General features: G+C 34.8%; 7 protein-coding genes and 2 non-coding genes across 9 annotated transcripts; 3 read left to right on the top strand and 6 right to left on the bottom strand.

The window, feature by feature from the left end:
* Window positions 1–2,894: 2,894 nt before the first annotated feature.
* IRC20 (E3 ubiquitin-protein ligase IRC20) lies at window positions 2,895–7,307 on the bottom strand (the record flags this gene model as incomplete). Its single annotated transcript, XM_445188.1, has 1 exon — window positions 2,895–7,307. The coding sequence occupies one exon, from the start codon at window positions 7,305–7,307 to the stop codon at window positions 2,895–2,897; it is 4,413 nt and encodes a 1,470-aa protein (XP_445188.1).
* Window positions 7,308–7,542: 235 nt separating this feature from the next.
* Window positions 7,543–7,616, bottom strand: tN(GUU)1. The gene has a single exon. It is a non-coding gene; the product is annotated as a tRNA-Asn (tRNA).
* A 1,758-nt stretch (window positions 7,617–9,374) lies between these two features.
* tP(AGG)1 lies at window positions 9,375–9,446 on the top strand. The gene has a single exon. It is a non-coding gene; the product is annotated as a tRNA-Pro (tRNA).
* Window positions 9,447–9,856: 410 nt separating this feature from the next.
* Window positions 9,857–10,327, bottom strand: APS1 (Aps1p; the record flags this gene model as incomplete). Its single annotated transcript, XM_445187.1, has 1 exon — window positions 9,857–10,327. One exon carries the CDS (start codon window positions 10,325–10,327, stop codon window positions 9,857–9,859), a length of 471 nt encoding a protein of 156 aa, XP_445187.1.
* Window positions 10,328–10,685: 358 nt separating this feature from the next.
* DPH5 (diphthine synthase) lies at window positions 10,686–11,582 on the bottom strand (the record flags this gene model as incomplete). Its single annotated transcript, XM_445186.1, has 1 exon — window positions 10,686–11,582. The coding sequence occupies one exon, from the start codon at window positions 11,580–11,582 to the stop codon at window positions 10,686–10,688; it is 897 nt and encodes a 298-aa protein (XP_445186.1).
* Window positions 11,583–11,929: 347 nt separating this feature from the next.
* TAG1 (Tag1p) lies at window positions 11,930–13,732 on the top strand (the record flags this gene model as incomplete). The annotated part of the gene is made up of 1 exon (XM_445185.1): window positions 11,930–13,732. One exon carries the CDS (start codon window positions 11,930–11,932, stop codon window positions 13,730–13,732), a length of 1,803 nt encoding a protein of 600 aa, XP_445185.1.
* Window positions 13,733–15,318: 1,586 nt separating this feature from the next.
* On the top strand, window positions 15,319–16,554 carry IDP2 (isocitrate dehydrogenase (NADP(+)) IDP2; the record flags this gene model as incomplete). Its single annotated transcript, XM_445184.1, has 1 exon — window positions 15,319–16,554. The coding sequence occupies one exon, from the start codon at window positions 15,319–15,321 to the stop codon at window positions 16,552–16,554; it is 1,236 nt and encodes a 411-aa protein (XP_445184.1).
* A 983-nt stretch (window positions 16,555–17,537) lies between these two features.
* RFX1 (Rfx1p) lies at window positions 17,538–19,421 on the bottom strand (the record flags this gene model as incomplete). The annotated part of the gene is made up of 1 exon (XM_445183.1): window positions 17,538–19,421. One exon carries the CDS (start codon window positions 19,419–19,421, stop codon window positions 17,538–17,540), a length of 1,884 nt encoding a protein of 627 aa, XP_445183.1.
* Window positions 19,422–24,487: 5,066 nt separating this feature from the next.
* On the bottom strand, window positions 24,488–25,576 carry DCC1 (Dcc1p; the record flags this gene model as incomplete). Its single annotated transcript, XM_445182.1, has 1 exon — window positions 24,488–25,576. One exon carries the CDS (start codon window positions 25,574–25,576, stop codon window positions 24,488–24,490), a length of 1,089 nt encoding a protein of 362 aa, XP_445182.1.
* Between the last annotated feature and the right edge of the window lie 571 nt (window positions 25,577–26,147).

Below are 26,147 nucleotides of genomic sequence, written 5' to 3'. Positions count from 1 at the left end.
TGTCAAGAAATAGTACATTAAACATCTTAGATGACGTTTGTAATAGTCGTTTGGGTAGGGTCTTATTAGTGAGGGTGCAATATTTGCTAAGGAGGTGTGACGAATGATGAATTGCTTTGCAGTGCTCAGTGGTATTCTGAATAATCAGTATTACATCATTTGTGCTATAATAGAGCATCTCAAAATAGAAGCACATACATCGTATAAAATTTGAAGACGGTATATGTACTCAATTTGTTTGAGATCACAAATTTTTTCAAATTGTCGCATGAACTAACTAAAAAATTAGATATTCCCAAAAAACTGTTTATTTCATTTGCTTTGATTATTTAGGTAAGGCTGTCATCAATCATTGGCAGTTCTTCATATTAAAGCTATTTCAAATGGTATATCTGCATGGATCATGACCTTTTCATCATGAAGATTTGTGTGTTTTCTGGGGTTTGAATATATGTCTTTTTAGTAGTAGGCAGAAGAGATTATTTTACCAATTTGTATTTTCAGGTTGAGAATATATACTTGAATATCTGGTATAGGACTCGTTGTCAATCCAATTTTATAAAAGTAGTAAATAAATAGAAAACATAGTAGAAGGCTAAGGTGAAGTAGTATTTTGAATGGATTTGAGTATCGTTGAATAAAAAGATTGATGTGAAAGTTTTTTTCACTTTTAATTCTCATGTGTTACATGAATAAAAACATCCAAAAGACTTCAATCGTTCCTGTTTTGAAGTCAAATTTGTACCAACAAAACCTAGATGGTGCAGATACTTATATGTTTATATGTACTCTTATATCCATGTTTAATTCAATTTGTAAGTATTATGCAACAAAGTTATCTGCATAATCTAATCGTACTTTTCTATATGAACGAATTAAACTCTAGAGTGAATGTGTAACATATCATAGTCAAAAGTGAGCATTAGAACTTCTCTTAAGTTTTTATTTGGAACCAAATTTATGGAAATTTCTTTACTCAAAGTTCAATAATTGAGAAATTAGATGCGACGGAAGATGCTATATTATTAAATGTATTTTTATTGGAACATTCTTTATTGTTCATACAGAGAATTGAAGTTGAGGATAGTATATAGATCAAATGTTGATGAAAGTCGATATAATAATATGATTTTCTCGAAAATGATAATTATTTTGTAGAAAGTATATGTAGAAAAGCTGCAGTAAATTATGTCAAAACGTATCTACAGGGATATATTTTATTAAAGTTTTAAGCGCATTGTCAAATAGGTAAAAACGTCATTAACATGTTAGTCGGCAAATCCTAAGATTTTGTTCTTCTTTTAATTCATTTTTTTTTTTTTGTGAGTGAGGCTCTATGATACAGTAGGGGAGGAAATGATTTCGAAACTCCTTCTAAGAGCATTATTTTTCCATGACTGGTTTGTATGCCATTTATAATTTGAAAATTGGAACCAAGTGATGGAACTTCAAAAAAAGAGCTTCCGTCTTACTTATAATTTCTAGTGAATTTTTTTGGTTTGTAATTTACAAAAAAATGGATAGGATGGTTATTAGTTGTTTTGTATGTTCCACGCGTATATATAAGGAACAAGTTGACTAACTAAAACAATATATCTCTTAATTTACTGTTACATTATTTTCCGACATTACTGAAAAATAGACATTATGTTGGGTTTATGTATGTCAAAGATTTATATGTTGTAAAATCGAGATCGAGTTATATGAGTGTATAAGTGTAAGCTTACTTTATCAGCATATTGAAGTTGTATTTTCATCTTTAACTTATCAGATTAAAATTTAGAGTATCGTCAACAGATACGTAGACAGTATGTGCTTAACTGATTTTAAGGTGAATTGATGCGTATTTGTTATAATGCATGCAATAAACAGATTTAACGATATCGTCAAGTCATCTATATGTCATTCCATTATGACAGCTTATAATAATAATAGTATTGGAATAAATGTAGTTTATGAACATTTATGAGTTCACCTATGATAGACTGTAGAATTTAGTATTTGTCCAGTTGAGTGTTGACATTATTGTTAATAATTTTCCTTGTATTATTGAGTCTACTAATAGGTACTATTGCAGAGTAAGAAAGACAGCCTAAATAAATATCATTTTGATAAATTTTAATGCATATTTTTCTTAATATCATTGGATGTTTCAAAATTGCATTCTTCTGCGACATTTATTCACCCTTTTTTGTTCTACTAGATTTGATGGATATTAAGTACATGGTAATACAATTGAAAAGACTTTTGTGTCCCTCTGTTTTCAATTACAATTTCAATGTGACATTTTGACTTTAAAATCGAATATGTTGTAAGGAATTGATTCATATAAGTTTAAATATAACCTTTCAATGTAAATTGACTGTCATTGCCTCACATGAAATTGCAGTTTATCGCACAAAAAATAATAGGAAAAAGATGGGAATGACATTTTTGTGTATATCGCACTCTATTTTATATTGTTTATATATTAATTTTTTAGATTTGAAAAAGCTTGGATAGATATCTTTTGAATGTATAATTCGTTACGTATATAGTTCGTTTATTAAGGTCATAATATTGTCAATGTCAATAAGAGCTAAATTATTGTTCCAGGTAATCTTCCTGTTATTTCAACAACGCCTTTTAATTTTACTTATTCAATACACTCAGATACACTGGTTCATCTGTTTTTAACATAAATAGAATGGATTGACGTCCAACATTAACCAACTCGTATTATTGGGTAAAATAGCATAGATGGTATTCAAGTTATTCAAGATAACCCTAAATCTCTGAAGTTTGGGTCAGCTATAACATCATTGGCGAGTGATGGATCAAGAAATTAGAGCTGTTAGAAAGACCATATTATTCTAATACTATAATATTTTTAAAGGTATAAAAGAATGTTCATCTCACTTCAAGAATAAGCAATTCCTAATATGTTGCTCAGAGACCACCTCATTTGAAAAATCACTGATGCAAACTTCACTGTCAGTTACGTCCAGCTGCTCACTTTGTTCATACATTGGCATCGACCTTTCTTCTCTCTTGTGCCTATTCTGATTTTCGAGCACACATTTATATCGCATAATACTTTCTTCCACTGTATTTTCAAGCATGAAATTCCAAACATAGGTTTCTTGGCGTTGACCAATTCGGTTATTTCTACTCATAGCTTGAATTTCTTCATTCACATTAAGGATTGGATCTAATAGAAAAATGTGTCTCGCGTTCAGCAGATTGAGCCCTGCTCCCAATGAACGAATATTAAGTAGGAGGCATGTTATATCGCTGGTTTTTTTGAATCGCGCAATCATATCTCCAACATTACGATTATTTTGTAGGCAGCATATGTTGTTGATGTTATGCAGCGATAAAACTTGAGAGACAACTTTCATAAAATCAAAGCTTTGTGAATACATTAAAATTTGTGGTCTTGTCGCATCCTCTATTTCACTCTGGTGTAACAGAAATAGCACTAACTTAATAATAAAGTCAATTTTGGAGCCATAGCTCTCCTTGATAATGATGTCTGCAGTTGTTTTGCTTTGTTTAAACCTTTCATATTTAGTTAAAAACAAAGAGTCAAGTGTGTTCTCGAAATTTTGCATGTTTGGATATCTGTGGTGGCGAGTTTTGTTATCACATTTTGTTTTTCTTGAACTTCCGCTTTCAAGTTTGAAGGTGAAATTATAAACTTCACAATTAGAGGTTGGGTGTTTGCAAAGTGGGCAAGTTTTCCTGTTCTTCAGCCATGAAAATATACATGATGTACAAAATAGATGGCCACAGTTCACCATAGCACCATTAGTGATTGGTTGTAAGCATATTGAACATTCCATGGTCGTGTTTTTCTGGGCTTCATATGTTAGAGTCGACAAGTTATGTAAGTATTTCACTCTAGACTCCGTACTAACGATCTTTCTTTGAAGCTCTTGTTTTTTATTCACATTTGAGATAAATTTTCTCAAGCTGCTGAGAGTAGTACTATCAAGTTGAGATAGTGGAACAACCGAGTCTGAAATTCTTTGTAGATAAGCATAGTAGTCCACTTTTGCGTTGTAAACAGTATTTAACGCTTGTAAGTAACTTCTCAGTTGTGCATTCTCTTTTCGAATTTTCTTCAGACATTTTTTATAAGAGAGCAAAGATGCCTCAAAGGATTTATCATTAGATTGTTTTTTGGATATTCTGTGAACAATTCTAACATTTTCCAAGTCATCGAATATCGTCTTAAACGGGGTACCAGAAATGAGAATTTGATCTTTCAGTAACTCTGTATGATATGTAGACAAATTCTCATAAAGACTTAAACTTATTTTTGGTGGTGTTACTTCCTCTTCGGCCCTTACAATTTCCTCTCTATTGGAAATCAACTTTTCTAAGCAATCAAATAATGCGTAAATTTTATCTTGATCCTCAATGGATGATGCATATTCATGAGTTTTTTCGGGTGTATCACTATCATACTCTTTTATTATAGGCATGGAAAGTAGATCATATAGCAGATTTATCTGTCTGTTTGATTGTATTGCTTGTTCATCCAATTTACTGAACAAATCCAAAAGTTTACTGTAACATTTATTAGTTGATAAGGAAATGGAGCAGTTAGGCAATTCTTCAAATTTTATTAACATAATGGCTTTAGTTGGAAAATGCGATTTTTGAACCTCATCCAATTCTTGCTCAAATTTTGCTATTCTGCCCTTAAGAATGGATCTTCTGATATTTTCAGCACGAGAATAATATTCGTCTTCTAAATTTTTATGATATGCAATCGACTTTATTTCATCAGGGGAGAAATGATTTTTTAGTGTCTCATCATTACATAAATCATCCTGCCTAATAGGAATGCCAGCATCTTGTTTGCATTCAATTTGGTATGATCCTAAATAATAGTAAGCTGTGGCGATAAAGAAATAGCACTGATGTAATAGTTCTAGTAAATGCCGACATGATTTTGAAGATGCATGTGAATCCGCTATATCGAGATATTCGAGGAAATTTAGAATATCATTAGAAGATTTGGTAAGTGGTTTTAATCTGTCGAAAATATTCTTCTCTAGGCTAAGCAAACAATCAATCGCAAAGTTATATCTTCCTTGTTCTTCTATATCAAATTGAGCACTTCGGATTAGTAACTGAAATTGCTCTCTATATAACGATTCCACCTTATCTTCCGCTTCTGCCTTCATTTTTTTTAAGATGTCGTTTAGAGTATGAATTTCGTTTGCTGTCGTGATATTGTTGATTGAAGCCGAATGAGGAAGAACTGCGTGACAGCAAATATATCTCAATTTGTGAAGCCACTGGTTTAATTGTTGATTGGTTAAATGGGTAGAATTTGTGCCATCCGGATTAAACCCTGAATCTTCAAGGAACGATTTCCAAACTTCAAGGTAACTTTCCCATTCGATAGGAGTAAATTTTAGAGGGATTAATAAAAGGTGTTGTTTTGGAATTTTGATTTGACTTGAAACGTTCGCTTTTGAATGTCTAATTGCAATATCATATTGCTTAAATATGTAGAATAGGTCAGAAAGATTGGTATTAATTCCATTCTTGATAACTTCAATTTCGTTTATGGGACATCCATTTTCTGCTGAGTACATCTCAGTTAATCCAACAGAAGCATTATCTAAATTCTTTATAAGTTCAGGAAATTCTGAAAAGGGATGTATTTTCAAATATGATAATATAGTCTGAAAATCCCTGACTTTTTGAATTGGTGTACCTGAAACACCCCATGTATGTACTCTGTGTAGAAGAGATGTACAAATAGCAGCCTTGGTACTACCGCTGTGAAGCATTTGTAGTTCGTCCAGAATAATTCTGTAAAATTGCATTAGGGAAAGCGGAGAAGAGTAATCGTATTGAACATGGCGGCGACGATTTTGGCGAAAGGCATTATTAAATTGCGCATAATGGACTTCATTTGAAACAACATTATAAGATGTTATAACAATATCATATTGAGACAGTTTCTGTACAATAGTATTAATATTATCACACGCAAATTCCTTCTTAACTGCAATAAATCCCCCATAGTGATAAATTTTAATCGCAGGATGCGTAGACTGCATTTCGTCAATCCACTGTTTTAAGATTGATCCTGGGCAAACGATCAGAGTAGTAGAGCACTTAGAAATAACTTTACCTGATTCACTTACAAAATCAAGGGGTTCATCCGCTTTATATTTTCTCTTGTTGATACATATCAGAGCAAGTATTTCTAGTGTTTTTCCCAAACCCATTTCTTCAGCTAAGACACCTTTGGCTCCTACTTCGTATTCATTAAAGCTAGACTTTAAGGACCGAACTTCTTCCTGAGAAAGTATATAGCCGGTATACTTGTTCCAAAAATAAAACTGTTTTGACACTAAATCTTTTATGGTTGAGTAACCAAAAGATACAGAATGGTTCAGAAAATACAACAACTCAGATACACTATCTTCGTGTTTTTGATCACTAGTAGTAGTTTTGCTTACATTACAGTCAAAATAGTGCTCCTTCTCGAGAAGCCACAATAGTGAGTCTTTTTGAAATGGGAATAGTTTACCATTTATAACAGAATCAACTGCTGTATATTGTCGATTTGCCCTCAAATTTTTTAGTCTTTCATTTGTGCATGATATAATATACTGATTGAAATGAGATTGAACATAGTTAGAAGTCATTTTTGGAAGATAAAGTTCATTTGAGGCTGGTATTAAAGATGTAGAAATATCTTGAAGTAGAGCATTTACATCGGCAGTAAATTTATTTCGTTTGTCTTGGTTGGCAATAACAGAAAAAGATACGTGAATTTGCCAAACTTTGGAATTTTGATTGAAAGTCAGTGCTTGTTTAGTTACTAGTATGTCTTTATAATTTCTTGTTGGTTGGATTAATCCAAAAGCAATTTTCCTTTTTTTCCTTTTCTGTTTAATTCCAGCTTCGCTTCTCAGCTTCTCATTATTCAGTATAACTTTCTGATCTATATATTTTTCATTTAGTATTCTAAAATAATGATTAATCGTTGATGTTTCTGTCTCAGGTTCCAAAGAAAAAAGTAATATACCTTTTTGATTGTATAACTTCAATCTAAACATGGACATTTTCTTATCTTCACTTTCCGTCTGAATGGGTAAGATTGATACATTCATCTCCTTTAGATCAGATGGGTACCCTTCTGTTGGTCGTAATATTGTTAATGTCAGTATCCCAACATGAATTAGACGCTTGTTTTTAAGCCAACTACTAGCTTTCTCCCTCTCAGTTATAGCTGTACCATATTCAACTTCACTGAAACCGACAATACGGCAATTCACTGAATCGGTATGCATCTCTTCAGTAACTACTTCGGTTTAGTCATATACAACTAAATATTTTTTTTTGGCTTCCTTTATGCAGTTGACATCAAACAATAATCATATCTTAATTCACTCATTACATATTTGGTCTTTAACTTCAAATAACCTAATCATTTTAAACTTGCTTAGTTATGTTTGTTTATGTAATCGAAGAGAGCATATTCTATTGTGTGGCAAGCTAACAACTAAAAAAAATTAAAAAAAAATTCGACCTCGGTGAGGATTGAACTCACGATCTTGCGATTAACAGTCGCACGCCTTAACCAGCTTGGCCACGAAGTCGCAATGGTAGGTGTAATTATTGAACAAAGATTACTTAGTACCTAAGTAAGTGATACACGGTCTCACGTGACTCATATCAAGGAATATATATGAAACGTAATAGATAGTCCAAATAGGAGACAATTATGTGAAATTGGAGAATAAAGAGATACTTTTGAAGATACGCTTTTAAGTTGTCTGGTCTCTAATCTGGACAAAGCCACACTCCCAAAAGTATATAAAGGAGACTATTCCCCAAGTAACTAGCTATCTTATATTACTTTCTTTAAACATTGCTGTATTTGCTATGAGGACTTCGTAAGAGAGTAACCAAATATAATTTAAATTTCTTTACTTAACTTTAATTCTATAGTAAATTTGCTAGACAACTACCATGGAACTTGTTTATCCGTTGTTATGTCAAGCTATAGCCATTGATGAATTAGCTTCCCTAAAGCAACAGTAACAACAGAATTAATTGCTAAATGTAGTAATATTATTTATTACTTTACGTGTTAGGTTTAAGGTGGGAGTTCTGCTAATATTTACCCTAGATTTAGGCTCGACCTAAAACCTAAGCTGTACAATAGTTGTTATTATTACTTGTTATATTCTTTCTTCTAAAAGCGACTAAAAGGATCGATAATCAATAACCTTACCGTTGAAGATTTTTGGGATACTTTATATACCTTTTGTTATTATACTAATTGAGCGATTATAATATGCATTGCAATTCATTTATAGTATTCATAATTAGACGGATGCATTTTTTAACTTGTTATTACTTAGTAGTTATGTATGTAATTGTTGCTTATTGTGTGTCCTTTGCACATCAACATGGTTCCCTAAGACAAGGTCTATGGATTTCTTATCTGTCTAATTGTGATTTTCTGTGTTGATAACTTTCTTTTTTTCTTCCTCAAAAGTACTTGGACTACCGGCATGAGCACTGAAGAGTCCGAGACATCTAGCTTAGCTTATTGGAATTGTTGATTGTTACTTTTCCTATCGTATTGATAAGTATTGCATCTCGCAAGGCTTGAGCGTTTATTAGTTAAGTCGTGTAGCTTGATTACTGAAACATGATCATGTGGTCTCAGTCTTCGAATCCATACCCTTACAAAGAAATTGAAACAACAAGTATGTGATAACTTATTCACGTTCTAAGATAATACCATTACAATGCAAGAACAGATTTTGGAGATTCGTATAATACGAATAGCAATTTCAGGTATATATGGTAAGGACTCCAAATCTGTTGGTTTCAACACCATTTGCTAAGTCGTGAAACGAAAGTTATAGCATATAGTAAAATCTTTCAGGAGCTTGGTAAAATTGTGTTGCGATTTATTCTGGTTCAATGAGAAAAAAGGGTAATATATTAAAAAAGAACTTGAGATCAATATAGTTCTAACCTGACGTGATAAATTTGAGAACAGCTATATTTGGTAAAGAGAATAAGTGGTTATATACAGCTCGTATGCAATCCCAACATAATAATAATATTTTGATTAGGAGGACAGTATTATGTGTATTTACTTAACTATACCATTAGCATATACCTAACCGAAGTGTAGCACAATACGGTTTTATTGTTTAGGTAGCCAGATGCTCAATAACTCTTTACATTTATGTCACCATATGGGAAGGGTACTACTTTCATTAAACAGTACAAAGTTACCTATGGCAGATATGGGGAAGCATGCAAATGATAATTATCATTGTATACGAAACTAGTTGTGAAAGTCTAATTGAACGGTGATATTACCGTTCTTTGAAGGGCGTGTGGTCTAGAGGTATGATTTCCGCTTAGGGTGCGGGAGGTCCCGGGTTCGAGTCCCGGCTCGCCCCCCATTTTTTTTTTGGCTTGCTAAGCTTTGGATGAAAGTTTGGTTGCAATACTAACACATATTAAATACTATGGGCCAATATAAGTTTCAGGTGTCCATAAGAATTTCTAATCATAATAATATACCCTTACTCTACTTAATGCTAAAAAGCATGATATGTAAACGTTGACTTACTAACTTTGGGTCATAGCTTTGAAAGCTACTATCAGCTTCAGTAAAACTACACCCTCATAATCGTATCAGTTCATGTTAATTATTTTCATCTACGCACGGTATTGCCTCATTGAAGTTATGTAAACAGAATAGACATGGCCCTCTTTACCTCCTTTGGAGTTTATGAGAGACCTTGTAAAGACCTCCTAATGAAGGCCATATAATGGCTTTAAACATTGTTCGTCGACTGTACTCTGTTTAACTCAGTACACGCTCCAGTGTGTCGTTTCCTTCCAATTGATCCATTACCGCAATGTGGTGTAGTACTTCTTTTTTGCTTGATTCAGCTATTGCTCCATCACACATGACTAGCTCATCTAGGATATCATACGCCTTGTGGAAATTGAATATTATATCTAGTTCACAAACATTCTCAAAATATGTGTCCATTGTCTCCACATACCTATGGATTAACTCTAAAGTGAGTAGTTCATTATCATGGCCTATGGTTATCCCACATATGAAATATAGACTAGCGTATCTCCTGAATACAACTTTATGATCAGAATATTCCAGTATGTTACACATTTTAGGTTTTCGTGCAAGTATTGTTGGGGTTAAATCCTTGATAATTTTTGCTTTCTCTTTTGTACTCAGAGGTGCGTACCATTTTGACAATCTTACTTTGCCTTGTCTTGAAACGAGGAGTAGATATTTGAGATGAGTCATCTTATAGATACCAATTATATTCCGTCAGCGTATGTTGGATTTGATGTAATCAGTGAACTATTTGTAGTTACTGACATAGCATTTTGTTACTGTATCATTTTATAGCGAATGCTACAAGCCAGACTTCGAACATTCGTTTTCGTATAAACGGTTATAGTACATTTGCGAGCATAGAACGACATCTGTTATTTCTAGATAATGGCCCGATATCAATTAAAAAACCTAGTTATCAGCTAGTATTGCTATTGCAAGCTAGTAGCTAGTTTCTTCGTATTATACATAGTATATTAAAAGTGCTGTTGATAAGCAGTCATGTTAATTAGAGTTACGGCCGTTTTGAGTTATGTTAACAATAGGTTTAGTCTTCTTCTTCAACAGGAGGAACCCAGGGAGCTGGTTTAAAGTATTCCTGATCTGCTATAACGTCGTTTTTAAACTTCTCTTTGTTGTCAGTAAATTCCAATAGATACTCCAATTCCAGTTCATGAGATTGTCTACCTAGAATGACCAGAGAATGCAATGGCTCCCCCGCATCATATTCTGCAAGCTCTTTTATAGTACCGGCCTTAAAACTTTGTGTTGGAGAGCCTAATCTGCTAATACCTACAACTGGGGTATCTGCAGTGTATGCTTTTTCGGCCCGTAGTTCCTCGATTTCCAGTAGCTGTTGGCAGCATTGAGCGATGCTCATGTATCTTGGTGGCTCGTAGATTAGTCTGCCTCTTGCCATGTTTTCTAAACTTTGTTCCTTGACCTTGATATCTAGTAGTACAAGTGTGTGAAGGCCAATTTTCCTATTCTCCATGACCTTGTCATACCAAGAATCTGGTCTCCAACTATCTGTGAAGAAAACCATGGAGATTGTTTGGCCAAAGTTATAGAGTTGCAAACCACATGATCCCACGGCATTCATAACAGATGCATTGTGGATTACCTCTACTGGGATTTTATCCTTCTTAGCTCTAAGAACAAGATCAGTATGTGTAGTAGCACCAAAAGGATCGCCGACAACCAAAAATGCAACATTTTCTTTGTCTGCATCACGCAAAATATCGGCAGAGCCACTTTCAACTAACTCTCTATCTGCCAAAATAACTTCTTTCCCGTAGAATTCTTCTAATTCTTCTTTGGAAGCAGCCATCAAAATACTTGTGTAGTGCTCTAGATACACTCTAGTACAATTCTTGACGGCTTCCAAACCACGTACAGTTATATCACTCTTGTATGATAGACCCAACCCAATAAGATACAACATCTCTTTTAATTTTCAATTCTATCACTATAGTTATGTAAGCTACTTTGGTCGAGAGATAAGTTATTCTTATATAGCCTGACAGCTATAAATATATTTTCTATATATTTAAGCTCACATCAATCTAACGCAAGTCATCGCTGTTTGCTCATTTTTGAAAATTTTCATGATTTGGATCTTTTCGCACAGGTAACATTTGATTGTGACACCCTAAATTACATTAATAACAATGGGAAGAAAACTTAGCATTTGATACTCATCAAATGTGAGTTACTTGATAGATATAGATAATTATATATATTCAACTCAATATTTTTTTCCCTCACATCAATTTAATAGATTCTATAAGGATGGAGACTCAGTCGCTTTTGCCAAATGAAAGGCCTAATGGTTATTCATATACAGGTGATGAGTTGCCATCCGATGGACAAGAAAATGGCATCGAACCCACTGTCATGGTTCAGAGAAAGAAGCAATGGTATCTTAATTGGAAGGTTCTTCTTTCTCTGTTTATTTTGGTTAATCTAGTTATTGTCAGCCTTGTTGTTGTCTCATGGATACCTGATACTGACGAGATGCAAGACAAGTTTGGGAGGATAACCAACGGTAAGTTAGAAAGCTTTCATATTGATGGTTGGCTAGATGAGGATAACGGTGGGTTGAATACTGAGTATGGAAAAGAATTACAAATATCTACATCAATGAAAGTATGGTTTGACTATGATCTTTTAGAGGATGTTGAAGAGCGTAAAAAGTTTAAACGTCTTAGCGAAGGTATAATTAAAAGTTTTTGTTTCAATGTTCAAAACATAAGCACATATGATTCGAGCACCTTTTTGGGCAGCTTGAGAATAGTTGAACCAATTTGTTTGGATTTAAAGGATGGGTATGTCAATACCATAAATGTTACTGTACTGGTGAAACCAAAAATGATCAAGATCGTGGGTGTTCTGAAGAAGCTATGGAGGCATGAATATGATAACTTGAATATTCGCTCACATTTGGATATTAATGTTCACAAATATTTGATTCCGGGAATGCATTTTAAGGATATAAGAGTTAAATGGGATGATTTTATAGATTGGGATAAAATTGCTATTAGTGTTAAAGAATTACACGATTTACTACAGAGGAGCAATCTCGGATTAAAGACGATAAATGTGAAAGAGCAAACAAACGGGTTCCATGTACGACTAGTGCCAAAGGTGACCGATCTTGTCAATGATATCAGTCGATTTCTTAGGCATCGCCTATTCTTTAACCAGGCATTTGTAATCCCGGCCCTTAAATTAGATGTTAAAGTTCCCGATTGTTTGGAGCTTTTTAGTATTGGGTTGTCTAATGCTTATATAAGGACTGAAGAGTTTAGGTTTGATCCACGAGTTGATCTTGAAGATTCACAAGAGCCTATTGAATTACAATGTGAGCTAGAAGCCCCGTTACCTGAACAATTCATCACTCAGGAGTGTTGGAGTTTTAATGGGCATCGAATTACTCCCTTGACCAAGATGTTAAACAAGCTATTGAACTCCAAGGATAAAGTTGGAGTTGGTATTTCTGCTGATGTTTTAGATCAGAAGCATGATAAAAATCAAATGATGTCTCAATTATTAGTAGCAGTTGGATATGTGCCTGTATATGGCCATATTTCGGTGAATAGTTCTACACTATTACAGGAATGCGTGCTAGAAGATATCAGTTTGAAATGGCAGGATGGTCGTTTGAAATTTGTCGGTAGTATTCATGAGCAAGTCAACTTATCATTTTACGAACCGATGCTATACAAGAATGACGATAGTGATGATAGAAATAGCACCGATGCCATAACTGTGACTGGTATAAAGGGCAAGATCAAACTATATCACGAAGGGGTGCATTTCTTAAACGTTCCCATGGAGGAATGGATCCCGGTCAACTCAGTAATCGAAAGGGACGATTGTGGGACACCTCAGCTTGTGGTTGATGTAGATGTTGGCAGCGACAATGTCGAGGTATTAAACAAGTGGGAGTTGAGTAAAGTATTTAACGAGATGGTGTTTCAAGGTGAAACCCAGGTAGAGTATCGAAACGCGCTGGACGTGCAAGTAACTACACTACTGGGTGGATTCGATGTCTTAGGGCTGGAATGGACAGGAGAGACCACAGTGACATAGTTTCAATATTTCTTCATCTTTGTTTTTGATTTGAATAAGATTTAAGATAAGATGGTTTTACTTTTTAGAAGATCACTTCTTTATATAAAATGCTAGCACATGACCTATTTTTGGCTTCCCACCAAAAACCAAAAAAGTAAAAGATAGATAAAACCTCAACCGGATGAAAGGACAAGTGAAGACAAATGACAAGGGGAAAAAGCAAATTGATCGATGGATTTTTTCTCAATTCCTCATCCCCTTTCCTTCTGACACACACACACACACACACACACACACACACTCCACGTAGATCAACGAACAAGGTTCTACGGATGAATGGAAGAAATTTTTTTATTTTTTTCGTTGAGACACAGGATAATGCGAGAGGAGAGGAGAGTGATATCCGTACTGATCTCCTTAGTGAAAGTGCACTTTTCTCCTCGCCCTCGCCCCTCCCCTCTTCTTCTGGAATGTATGGAGACATAAGAGATGACTGCGCTTTTGGGTTTGTGTGACATTACTGCTTGAAGTTACGTGGGAAGGCGGATGGGGGGGGGTGGGGAAGAAACCCAGCAGAGTGGCGAGTAGAGAGAAATGGGCTAACCTAAAAACAGTTACACCCATGCCTCACATATCAATCGCAGTTATTACACCCACACACCTCACACACACTGTTCTGCAATGGAAGAAACCGCTTGACTGTGAGGAAGGGATGGAAAAAAGCTACAAGAAGGGCCAATCAGAGAAGACTTTGGCAAATAATAGGGAAGGACTCTCTCTCTCTCTGACACACACACTTTCCATCGTTGTCTTGCTGACTGTATAACGTTCTCGCAAAGGCAAGAGCCCCCAGATGCTGATCAGCTCAGGTCTGTACTGAAAAGTCCGTGATGTCGGAGCGAGAAGGGAGAAGGGAGAAGGGGGATTAGGGCCATATTGTGATGTAGTGTACCGTAGTGTAGTGTAGGGCGAGTCGCATTTGAAGCTAATTTGATAGAGAAATACAATTGTAGTATAGAGATAGCTGGAGGTGTCCAATAGAGGAGTCTCTTGGTATTACACTAAGTTCCTGCTTGGCCAATTAAAGCGACAGTTGCTGATTGTGATTGTGTTTTATGAGTTGAAGTGTACGTATTGCGCTTTAGCGGTGTTATAACCCTTAAAAACATGAGTTGGCTTGTGCGTGCAATTAGCTGAGAGGTGTGAATGAAGGAGTTTCTCCTGCGACAGTCCAGTTGTGTTAGCAGTCTTTAACTGGATAATTATTATTATTGCGTTGTGTTTTGCTATTGACTGATCGGTTGGGATTACCGATTTCTCGAAGTGTAGTCCCCTCTAGTCTATGTGGTCATTAGTTTGTTCGTTTTTTTTCGGCTGAGTTATAGTGAGAGCTTGCTGTTGAGAACCGGAATTTTACTTTTTGGTGTATATAAAGGTTAATGACTTCTAAGGTTAGTCTTGCCGCAATTTGTGGATCCGCTTATTGAGTTAGCGGAACAAGTTTCGAGACGTAGAAGCAAAAGCTATATTGCAACAAATTGAGGACTCCGAATCTGTAGAGCTAAAATTAAAGAGACAACTCACAGAAAATAGTATCAAAAAAAATGAGTAAAGTTAAGGTAGTTAATCCCATCGTTGAGATGGATGGTGATGAACAGACAAGAATTATCTGGCATTTAATTCGTGAGAAACTAATTTTACCATTCTTGGATGTTGATTTGAAGTATTACGACTTGTCTATCGAATACAGAGATGAGACCAATGATAAGGTCACCGAAGATAGTGCCTTGGCTACTTTGAAGTATGGTGTTGCGGTTAAATGTGCTACAATCACCCCTGATGAGGCTCGTGTTGAGGAATTCAACTTGAAGGAGATGTGGAAATCGCCAAATGGTACTATTAGAAACATTTTGGGTGGTACTGTGTTCAGAGAACCCATTGTTATTCCTAGAATCCCAAAATTGGTCCCACAATGGAAGGAACCTATAATCATTGGTAGGCACGCCTTCGGCGACCAGTATAGGGCCACCGATGTCGTTATCCCAGATGAAGGTGAAGTTCGACTAGTGTACAAATCAAAGGATGGTAAAACTGATATCGATATTCCTGTTTATAATTTCCCTAAAGAAGGCGGTGTTGCTATGATGATGTATAATACTACTGAATCTATCCGTGGGTTTGCTAGAGCTTCTTTTAATATGGCTTTGGAACATGAAATGCCACTATATTCTACTACTAAAAACACCATCTTAAAGAAATACGATGGTAAATTCAAGGACACATTTGAGTCTATGTATGAAGCCGAGTATAAAGAACAATTTGAGGCCAAAGGTATCTGGTATGAGCATCGTTTAATCGATGATATGGTCGCGCAAATGTTGAAATCTAAAGGTGGTTTTATTATTGCCATGAAGAATTACGACGGTGACGTTGAATCTGATATTGTTGCCCAAGGCTTTGGTTCCCTAGGTCTAATGACTTCTGTACTAATCAGTCCAGACGGTAAAACTTTTGAGAGTGAAGCTGCTCATGGTACTGTCACTAGGCATTACAGACAACATCAACAGGGTAAAGAAACTTCCACTAACTCGATTGCATCCATCTTTGCTTGGACTAGAGGTATTATCCAAAGAGGTAAGTTAGATGAGACCGCAGATGTAGTCAAATTTGGTGAATTGCTAGAAAGAGCAACAGTTGACACTGTTCAAGAGGATGGCATCATGACGAAGGATTTAGCTTTAATTCTAGGTAAAACCGACAGGTCGGCTTATGTTACTACTGAGGAATTTATTGATGCAGTGGAAAATCGGATAAAATCAGAGTTCCAAAAGAACTTTTAATTAAAGTCTGCTATAAATTTGTGGAAATCTATTCCAGGAATTAATGCTAAAGTAGTCTATATAATAGCAATACATTATGTGATCTTAATCTTAATTAATATTCCATTATTTATCGATGATCAATTAGGATCGATTGGATTATTTGTAGTACCATTTCTAAATTATGTATTTTAGAGGTATTTTCTCTATTTATTCAATTACGATACTAACCCTAAATATTTCTTCATCTTATTTATCTTGGATTATTTACCGACTCAAAATTTAAAAAAATAAAAATTATGTTAACATATATGTATCATAAGAATTATGTGTATATGTATAATATGAATTATGTGTATATGTATAAAATACTTAACCGCCACTATGATGTTGTATTCGGCACAGGTAAATATTAATTTTTAGAACAAGATCTTTAATTATAATAATTACAAATCTAGGTTAATCCAAGTATATATACACAAATCTATGTAATGTTGGACCAGAAGAAAATTAATATTCTATATAAAAAGTATATGCATGGGTTTACGAGTCTTACTGTACCGACCATCAATCGAAAAAGTTCTAAAACTATACAAATAGTGTGTTCTTGACTGTGGTAATTTTTATCAAGTAACCAATATAATTGGTGCATGATGGTGGAATAGGTTTCTATTCATTTATAAAAATATTGGCTATCAGGCATGACAGATAATTATGATCAACAAAAAATCAGAAGTCCATCAAATACTATATAATACAATTCTGGCGTCTTCTACATTGAAGGTCTTAATTTTAGTTTTCACAGCCATATTAGAAGTGGTAGCTCATAAAGGATTGAAAAGATCAACATCATCTATAAGAAAAAAATCTTTAGAGTAACTTTCACAGGCAAAGAGATCAGTAATATTTCGGTTTAAAATAAATTAAAGTTCGTGACATAATTTTATGAGATCGCGATATCTCTCAAAGAGGGCAGAAATTAACATATATTCGACTAAAGGTTTTTATTTGCAGTTTTCATGCACCATATAATTCATTTGGTTACAGATTTTGATGGAAAGAGTAATGACCTGGATTAAAGCAGTCCATAACTGGAGATTACGTGGACATTTCAAGCACAAATCACCAGAAATAACATCAAAATAGCTATGCACTAAATGCTGGATGGCTTTCAATACTTCAGGATTGCCATAGTATTCCTTCATAGATGTATGTACTGTCTGTCCTAAGCTGCTTATAAGTGATGATAATGAAAACTTAGGGTCCACAATGAATTTCACTTGTCTTTCCAACCGATTCAAAAGTGCAGATTTGAACGTAGGATCTAAAATGGATTGAGGTTCGATGAACGGTATCACTGTTTTCAGGTCTATGCATTGATTCCAGTCCTGTTGCATTTCAGTTTGATGGTATCCCAAATTCTCTTGGACATAAGAGAGAAACTTGAATTTGCGCAATATTGTATCAGTAATCATGAAAAAGTTCGAGAAAATCATTTGCTTATGAGAAATAATAAGATCATCATTTTTCTCACAGCTAAAAAAGTGAGTTTTCAATTTTTCATAAAACACACAAAAGATTTTAAGTTCTTCATTTTTTTCTGCATCTAAACCATTCAATCTGAAAAACTTCATAATCCATTTTAGAATATTAGTAAACATTATCGTGTCAACAATATTTGTCCACCGCTTGACACTTGAGTTATTTGTTAGAAGGTTTAGAAAAGTATTAATATCAAAGTGATAATCCCTACAGAGATCTGTCATTTGATAAATAACAACAAGATTTTCAATCTTCATAAGCCTGAAATTGTTGATGAATAGATTACAATAGTTCTTGTAAAGCGGTTCAAACCTCTCTAGCAATTTAGTTTCTTCCTTATCAAAGACATCCGCGCTGATAATATCAAAAATTGCCGGAAAAGCTGTCTCATACAATAAAATGCTATTCTCCTCATTCACAAAACTGTTATCACAATACAGTAAACATGCTTGTCTGAGTTTTCTGATTTTTGAAATGTTGATATTTTTTTCCTTCACAGCGTTAAGTGGATCGTCGACGTTTGAAGAGCAAACTAATTTGGTAGACAGTTTATTGTTAGCCACCGATAACTCGCCGCTTTCGCTATCTAAACTGTTTCCAATCAGGCTCTTGGTTTCAATGATATTGTTCTCTTGTTGTGCTGGTGTAACTATTTTTAGCAATCTTAGTCCACAATAGTGGTATTTCGATTGGCCACGCATGCCTAACCTTCTAGTCTTTAGATTTGAGAAAATGGTACGAATCAACTTACCCAACGTAGCCTGCGAAAGTGGTTTTAAATCGAATTGCCTGCAAGCAATGGAATATTGTTCAAAGATTAACCCTCTAGGTACAAATGAGTTAGGGTCACTATTAGAACAGTTTTGAAGTAGCCATATTAACGCAAATACTTGCTTCTCTCGCTCCCTAGAGTGTTCTGTAGCCTGGATTACAGATTTCGAGTGTAAAGTAGGATCAAGTTCTTCTGACCTTTTTTCTGTTTCGTGAACAATTTTGGCATAATGCTCAAGCGGTAAGTCTTTTAAAGATAAAGCGATACTTTTTGGTGTAGCATAGCTTTTACTGTCACGGTTTCGTATGTTTCTTATACTAGTCTTAAGTAGATGTTGGCTATGGTAATCAGTTAGTAAATTGGTACCACTATTCAATAATGTTGGAATTCCCAAATAGCTATTAAAGCTTCTGGGGGCAGTGTTGGTGTTTGCATTAGAGTTTGTAATGGGATGAAAATTGGAGTTATTGTAGTTTATATGATTGACGTTTGCATTATTCTGTCGAACATGATTCTGAGTTACAGAATAGAACGAACCTGAATGAGGAGTAGATGATGGAGTGAACTGGAACATTACAAAATCAATGTTTTTCTTGCCTTATCTCTTACTCGATTTAATGTATGCTTTTCGAATATTGTCGCTCTTAGGAGAAAAATGATGACGGGAAACAAAGTAAAATTTTACAAAATAACAAACTTAAAACCTCAATAGTGGCCTATTTAGATATTGATAGCTCTTTGATGTCACTTAACTTCGAATAATATCAATTAATTGCTAGAAAATGAGTTCTAAAAGGATAATATTATCACTTATTTAAGGTAAATTCCTGTGACTTAGTTGGTCCTTAATCACAAATAAAAGAGGACAGTTTTTATAACCCCAAGTGATAAGTCCCAAGTCAGAGAATATTAATAATATTTTACTCCTGAAAACCTATTGACCAAAATTTGTTATGCCAATCAGTGTTGCTCTGTTTGACTGATTTTATGTAACAGAGTTTTGAGTATTTCCAAGTTGTATATTAGAGAAACAGAAACCCAGAAACAAGTTAAGATCTCGAAAGTGGATGAACAATGTTTATCACTTTTGTAATAGGTATATCAAACAAATTTTATTTCGACATCAAGTGTCCTTTGTATTATTGATACAAGCAGCCACCAAGTGTATCTCAATTATTTGTGCGTTTTGTTAAGTAACTTAAAGTACTTGTAGACTGTCTTAATGAGCCTAAAGACTTTAACATTTGATCACTCAAAATTGCCTAAATTCCTTCTGTATAATGCACCTACATCCAAAGTTAAAAATTAGGATTAAAAAAGAAACTTCACGTTGATACATCTAAATGAACGCTCAGTAGTAATAGTTTTGTCAAAGAAATTTCATTTTATTCCATAATATGTAGAGCCGATTCAGATTGCTGCAGTGATATTTCAGAACTTTTATCTAGAATTGTCCAGACAAAATTACGACTAGCCACTGATAGATGGTCGATTCAGCAGTCCCTGATAAAAATTTGGTACCGAAATAATTAAATCTTAGGAAAGTACTGATAGGGGAATATCCCAAAAATTAATAAACAATAAAGGAATATCGATTGCCATATAATAGCGTGTCTTTGCTGCTTGATTAGTTTTCCGCATGTAAAATCTTAGTACAATATGGATATGATAATTGTCCCTCCACAAAGAATACGTTCTTCTCGAACTGAATGCTTCACAGACACATCTTGCTCCAAAAAATGGCCGGTCAGGAAAGCCTTGGAAAGGCGAACAATGTCATTCACTTGTTTATAATAATTAAATCCTGCGCTATTTTCTGAACTGAACCCTCTAAAGCAATTTTCATGGTATGAATCTCAAATTTTAGCATAGAAAGGGAAAAAAAAAAAGAAAAGGATGTTGAACAATATTACGACAGAAAATTATGTCGCTACGCCATGTTCATTGGTGAAGAATCCAACACTGGTTTTGGATGCCACATTTTTCTACTGCATTTTTTTTGCAGTCGGGCTTTGACTGGTCACATCAATGAGTGTACGACATAATAACAGTCACTATTTTACTATTCAGAAAAGAATTACTTTAGAAGTCGACTTCACATCATATACGCATGGTGTCCCCCTATTAAGTGTAAAGGCCGGTATTTTTGTCAGCTTTGCCCAATGCTCCAACTACAAATCAAGATCGCGTTTTCAGTTTCCGCCCTTGCTGGTTTATTTGGCAGATTCTAATTCTATTTCATTTTCTGTGTCACACACTAGAGGAATTGCCACTGACTTTTAGACTAACTTTTTAGACAGATTTTTCTTCCAAGGAAAAGGCCTTCAGCAGAGCCAGTGGAGAGGTTAAGAGATTACTCGAACTTTCTTCTTTTGTTTTCTATGAGTTTTTTTATTGGGTCTTAATCAGCTGAAAATACAACTCTGCAATTAAGAGCATGCTATTGATGAAAAGAATTGCACAAAAGAATTGGTAGACATTAGGTATAACAATCAGCATCAAGGCAAAAAAAGCATAAGAAAAGAAATATTCCAATTCACTCTGATCAAATCTTCATCAAGCAACTTTTTATCCAGAATATGTCAGTTCAAAATTCTGTAACGACAAGCCAACTCGGTCTGAAGCTCAAGAAATCCCACTAAGGCAGCAAATTTGTCACAATTACTTCAACTGTTGTCAATATTGAAAAGAAGTAGTCGTATGTAATTAGCTGCATTCTAAGATAAGGACGGACAGACAACCGAATAGTTGAGTACCTAAAAGCATGGCAGAAATGGACTGGTCTGGTCACTAAGTAGACGTGTGACTGTACTAATCGAGCATGGCAATAACAAAAGGATGTTCGTCGAAGATCATTTTTAACTGATGAACTGACTTACTTTTTAGTAAATAGAAGACAACATTGGCTAATGCGTGTAATAATAATGCAAGAATATCCTTTCATATTCAGGGCCAGGTAAAGAAAAGGTTAATGTTAATGCAATAATAAGTAAAGAGGTATTTTTGCTGCAGGAAATAGGGGTCCTCCTTCACTGAAAGGTAGGGGAATTGCAGTCACTGTTTATCTAATACCCGAACGCAGTCGTGAGACAAATATATTTATAGCTTTTCTTTTTTTGATTTCTTTTTTTTTTATCACTCGTCATCATGATCTTTTCCATAATTTTAACGTAATTTCAATGGAATTTTTTGCTTGGCAAAAATACAACAGCAGAGCAGCATTAGACAATTGCGGGTATTTTTTATCTTTTCGTTTCAGTGCTTACGAGTTTGTTAATCAGTTATGCACGATGTGCACATAGGTTTACCAAACAGTGAAGATTTTAGATACTGCAAGCTCAGAATCTTCTTTTTTTCACTTCAGAAGCCGATTCATGTTACGTGAAGTTTTGTAAAGATTATATTATAGCATCCTCGAGTTTGGAACTTATAACACCGATCGATATTATTTTTGTCAAGAGATAGTTTTTCAGCTACCCTGCAATGGAAGGAATGTAGATAGACCAGGAAATAAATTTAGAGAGAATAGTTTCCGTATGCGGCAAATAATATAGTACTTTTCTTTTTTTTTCTTTTTACTCCAGAATTTCATCAAAAAATGTGATTATCAGACTCCCATTTTATTTTATTTTCGTTTCTAATTTGTCCGTCGAATTTCCATTATGGTAAGCAGCACACATAAAAAAAATCTCTGTTTTGATTCCTAATGAAAATAAGGAAATCCAGAAACCAGTCTTCAAATATTAAAATGTGTAGCAGTGGAAATAAGTGGAAATCAAATCTTGATCTTTTGTAGGCCAAACTGTTATCAATCCCTACATTTAATTTACTGGGTAACCGAACAGTTTTTAAAGCACAGTCGTTGTGGTGTCATGAATTGTGGTAAATCGCTTACAATTGCCTTACAAATCGGCCAAAAAGGTAATGACAAAATAGTAAGTGATCCTTATGCTATAATTAGTATCCTGACCAACTGCCTAGCACTTGTGAGCTACCTCTTACTAGTTTTCGAAGTTTTGCAATCAATGGAACTTTCACATATCCATCTAACGTACAAAGAATTATCATAAACAGTATATTAACTGCAGTCTCTGTCTAAAGGCATTACACCATGCACAGCTATTCGCAGTAAACTCCATTAGCTCTTGACCTAGTAATATTAAATTGTTGGACATTGATAGACCATATATTATCATTTAGTCTTGAATAAGGCTATAAGCGTTAATGTCCGGTGTTACCAAAGGGTAGAATTTCTTTTCCATTATAATTGATATCTAATGTGTTGATAAAAATTGCATCTAATGCGCGTAACGTATCATTGACAGGGCTAATGGAAGTGCACGAACTGGGAAACTCTCATGTTAACTGAGAAACGTGTTTTCTATGTATTGCCCATACCCAATACACAGTGTCATCGCGACGGATATAAAGGTCGGAAACGGTTCAAATTGAAACAGAGAATCTTCCCTAGAGAAAAAAAAAGAAAAAGAGAAGACACGGAAATAACTGGAGGAATTATGGTGTGAACAACGGGTTTCGATATCTTTTGACCATATCACCATGATAATAGCGACAACTTAAAGTCGACAATATCCAGCAACTTCAGATAGAAACAACTTATGTTACTGTAGCCTGGTGCCTCTATCTGTAGATTTGAGGAAGAGTTTGAACACAAACGAACTTAAATTTTACCCAATTTTTGCTTCTCGTAAGGTATTGAATCAAAAATTCATCTGCTACCGTACCATTGGTCAGTAAATTTATTTTCCTAAACACCTAGAGTAACCGCAGCGGAAAAAGATTTTTTCCTAGACAATATAAAGATATATCGACATCACTTATAGCTATGGTTATTGAGGCATATCTCTTCCGGACATGGGCTTATGTTATTCTGCCTCTGGTGCGTTTGTTGGTATAGCTCATTTCTAGGTAAGCCAATATGGTAAACGTATCAACGAGCATATATTGGCTGCGAGTATTCAGATTAAGAATCTATACTAATTAAAATACAAAAAAAAAATAGATCCAAAAAAGCCTTAAAATAAAAAAGTAAGACTTCTAAAATGTTTCTATTGTATATATATGTGTATAGTATTTGCTATGGTTATATGGGAAGAGCATGATAGAACATCATGCGTTTTACAGAAACCTTCTCATTAAGGAAATCACTTCGCTGGGGGGGGAGCTTCCCAAACTTGCCAGCTGCATCCCACTTTTCTATTGAGGATTGTGTGGTTAAGACGGAAAAATTGTGTGAAAAAAAAAAAGGCAAATCAACTGAAAATAGTGTTCGCAAGTTTCAGAGGCCATCTGGCTGGATATGGGGGATGCTATTCTCTTGGTATCGATGGTAGTGGATTATGCATTTTGATAGGAGCCTTATTGTTGTACACGTTTGTTATGTCCGGTGCTGTTCTGTGGACTTCTTGTGTTAATGCTCTTTCAAAGTAGAGAGGATGGAAATTTCCTTTAGCCATGAAAAACCGTAAATCGTTTACCATAGCAACCAATGAGATGTTGACAACAAGGTAGCTGGCATGATAAGGCAGCCGTGATAAGCCTTCAAAGATGGGTGCGTTAAATGTTATTGTCTATGTTCTGTTATATCTACATCGTAGCAAGTATGAATTAGTATGTAAGTTATCGTTGGATAACGACTTTTTGCTTGGAGGAGAGTCTCTTTATTCTAGCGTACTTGATAATAAAGGATTCAAATTTTGTGTTTTTCTGATTCAAGTCTTGCATTAATGGTGCCATCTCATCGGGATTCCATTGGCTTTGTAATTTGAACAAGTATACTAGCCTTTGCTTGATATCTCCTGGTAAAGATTTCTTGTCTATATAATGTATTTCATCAGTATGTCGGTCCAGATAATAGTGGCCCCGGAGCTCCCGAATATCAAGGTCGGAGTTTGGAAAATATGGTGGCATCTGTGATTTCCATTTTATTAGAAATTCCTCCTGATTCAATGGATATTGCTGCTCTTTGGATATACCCATTGCGAACTTCTTCAATGTTTCAAGACCATACCAGTAGGTTATCCTCTTTTTATCTATGTGCCATTTGTGATCCTTTTCCTGCGTACCGAATTTGTTCAATATAGTCTCAATAACTGGTTTTGTAAAAGGGTTATCCTTGACAGTTTCTGAATCTTTTCGTACTGACTTCAGGACTTCATCTAAATCTAGATGTGACATATCTAGAGAGTCTGCCATAATGCTAACCAGTGTTATATCTAGCGCACGAGTAATAAACTTATCTGAGAGTTTACATATATTCCCACTTTCTAATATGCATCCACCTATATCATGCCATTCGCACATGGCCTCCTCATTGGAACACTGTGAATTAGCCAGTAATTCTTTAAAAGTAGTTTTGAAACTGAGTTCTTCTCCGTCATATAGTGGTATCAAATGGTAGTTCAATGATCCTGGTACTTTAGTGAGCTCATATTCATACGTGGTGTCGTTCAGGCTACAAAACTCTGATTCATCTTCTAGATTGCTGGATGTATCCCGTTTCATGACCATTACACAATTACTATGATTCTTTTGCTTCAATCTCCATGTCGCATTGGAACTACAAAGTACCACCTCAGATTGAGTTTCATCCATAGACTTGAATTGTAAAGGTTCGCCATTCTTGACCGCAGCTAGAATAGTGTCATCTAGTTGTACCACTTTGTAACTTGTATCATGTTGTAATTTAGAGTACAGCTTCATCACCATTATGAAATATCAAGCACAAGAAAATCGGTATTCTTGTTCTAAACTTATTATTAAAAAAAATTCCTTTTAGAACAGTCTCTGTATATCAAAACGCGTCCCACACCAATATTTTAATATCTAACACTGTCAATATTTTTTGGTGTACTATTACAGCGGACTGAGCAATGGTGCAAAGAAACAACGGAACTAGGCACGATTTCCAATCATCCCAAAGCAAGGGCAATGTTCATTAAGCACCTGTGGTTACAAAGACAAGACACCCTCTGACACTCATTAGTTTGATGCTGAGTGTTTGCTCACTGTTGTAAATTAGAGCTCATCTACAGTTCTTTACAATAGTATAAGACGAAGCTTTGAATGAAATGCTGTTCTTCTGAGAGATGTGGAAAAAAAATTGAAGCTTTTTCCTATTTAGGAAGTGTAGTAAACAAAAACAATAAACAAGATGAAGGTTCGGATAAACAAGAAATGGGATACGATGTCTTGACAAATAATAGTAAATATTGATACTATAGTTAAAATTTATCCCCCTTAGTATGTTGATGATTCTAAAAGTACTTGATACTTCTAT

This window comes from Nakaseomyces glabratus, chromosome B (assembly GCF_010111755.1).
Source record: "Nakaseomyces glabratus chromosome B, complete sequence".
NCBI lineage: Eukaryota > Fungi > Ascomycota > Saccharomycetes > Saccharomycetales > Saccharomycetaceae > Nakaseomyces > Nakaseomyces glabratus.
The sequence above is the reverse complement of the archived record's forward strand: the minus strand, read 5'-3'. Positions and strand labels throughout refer to the sequence as shown.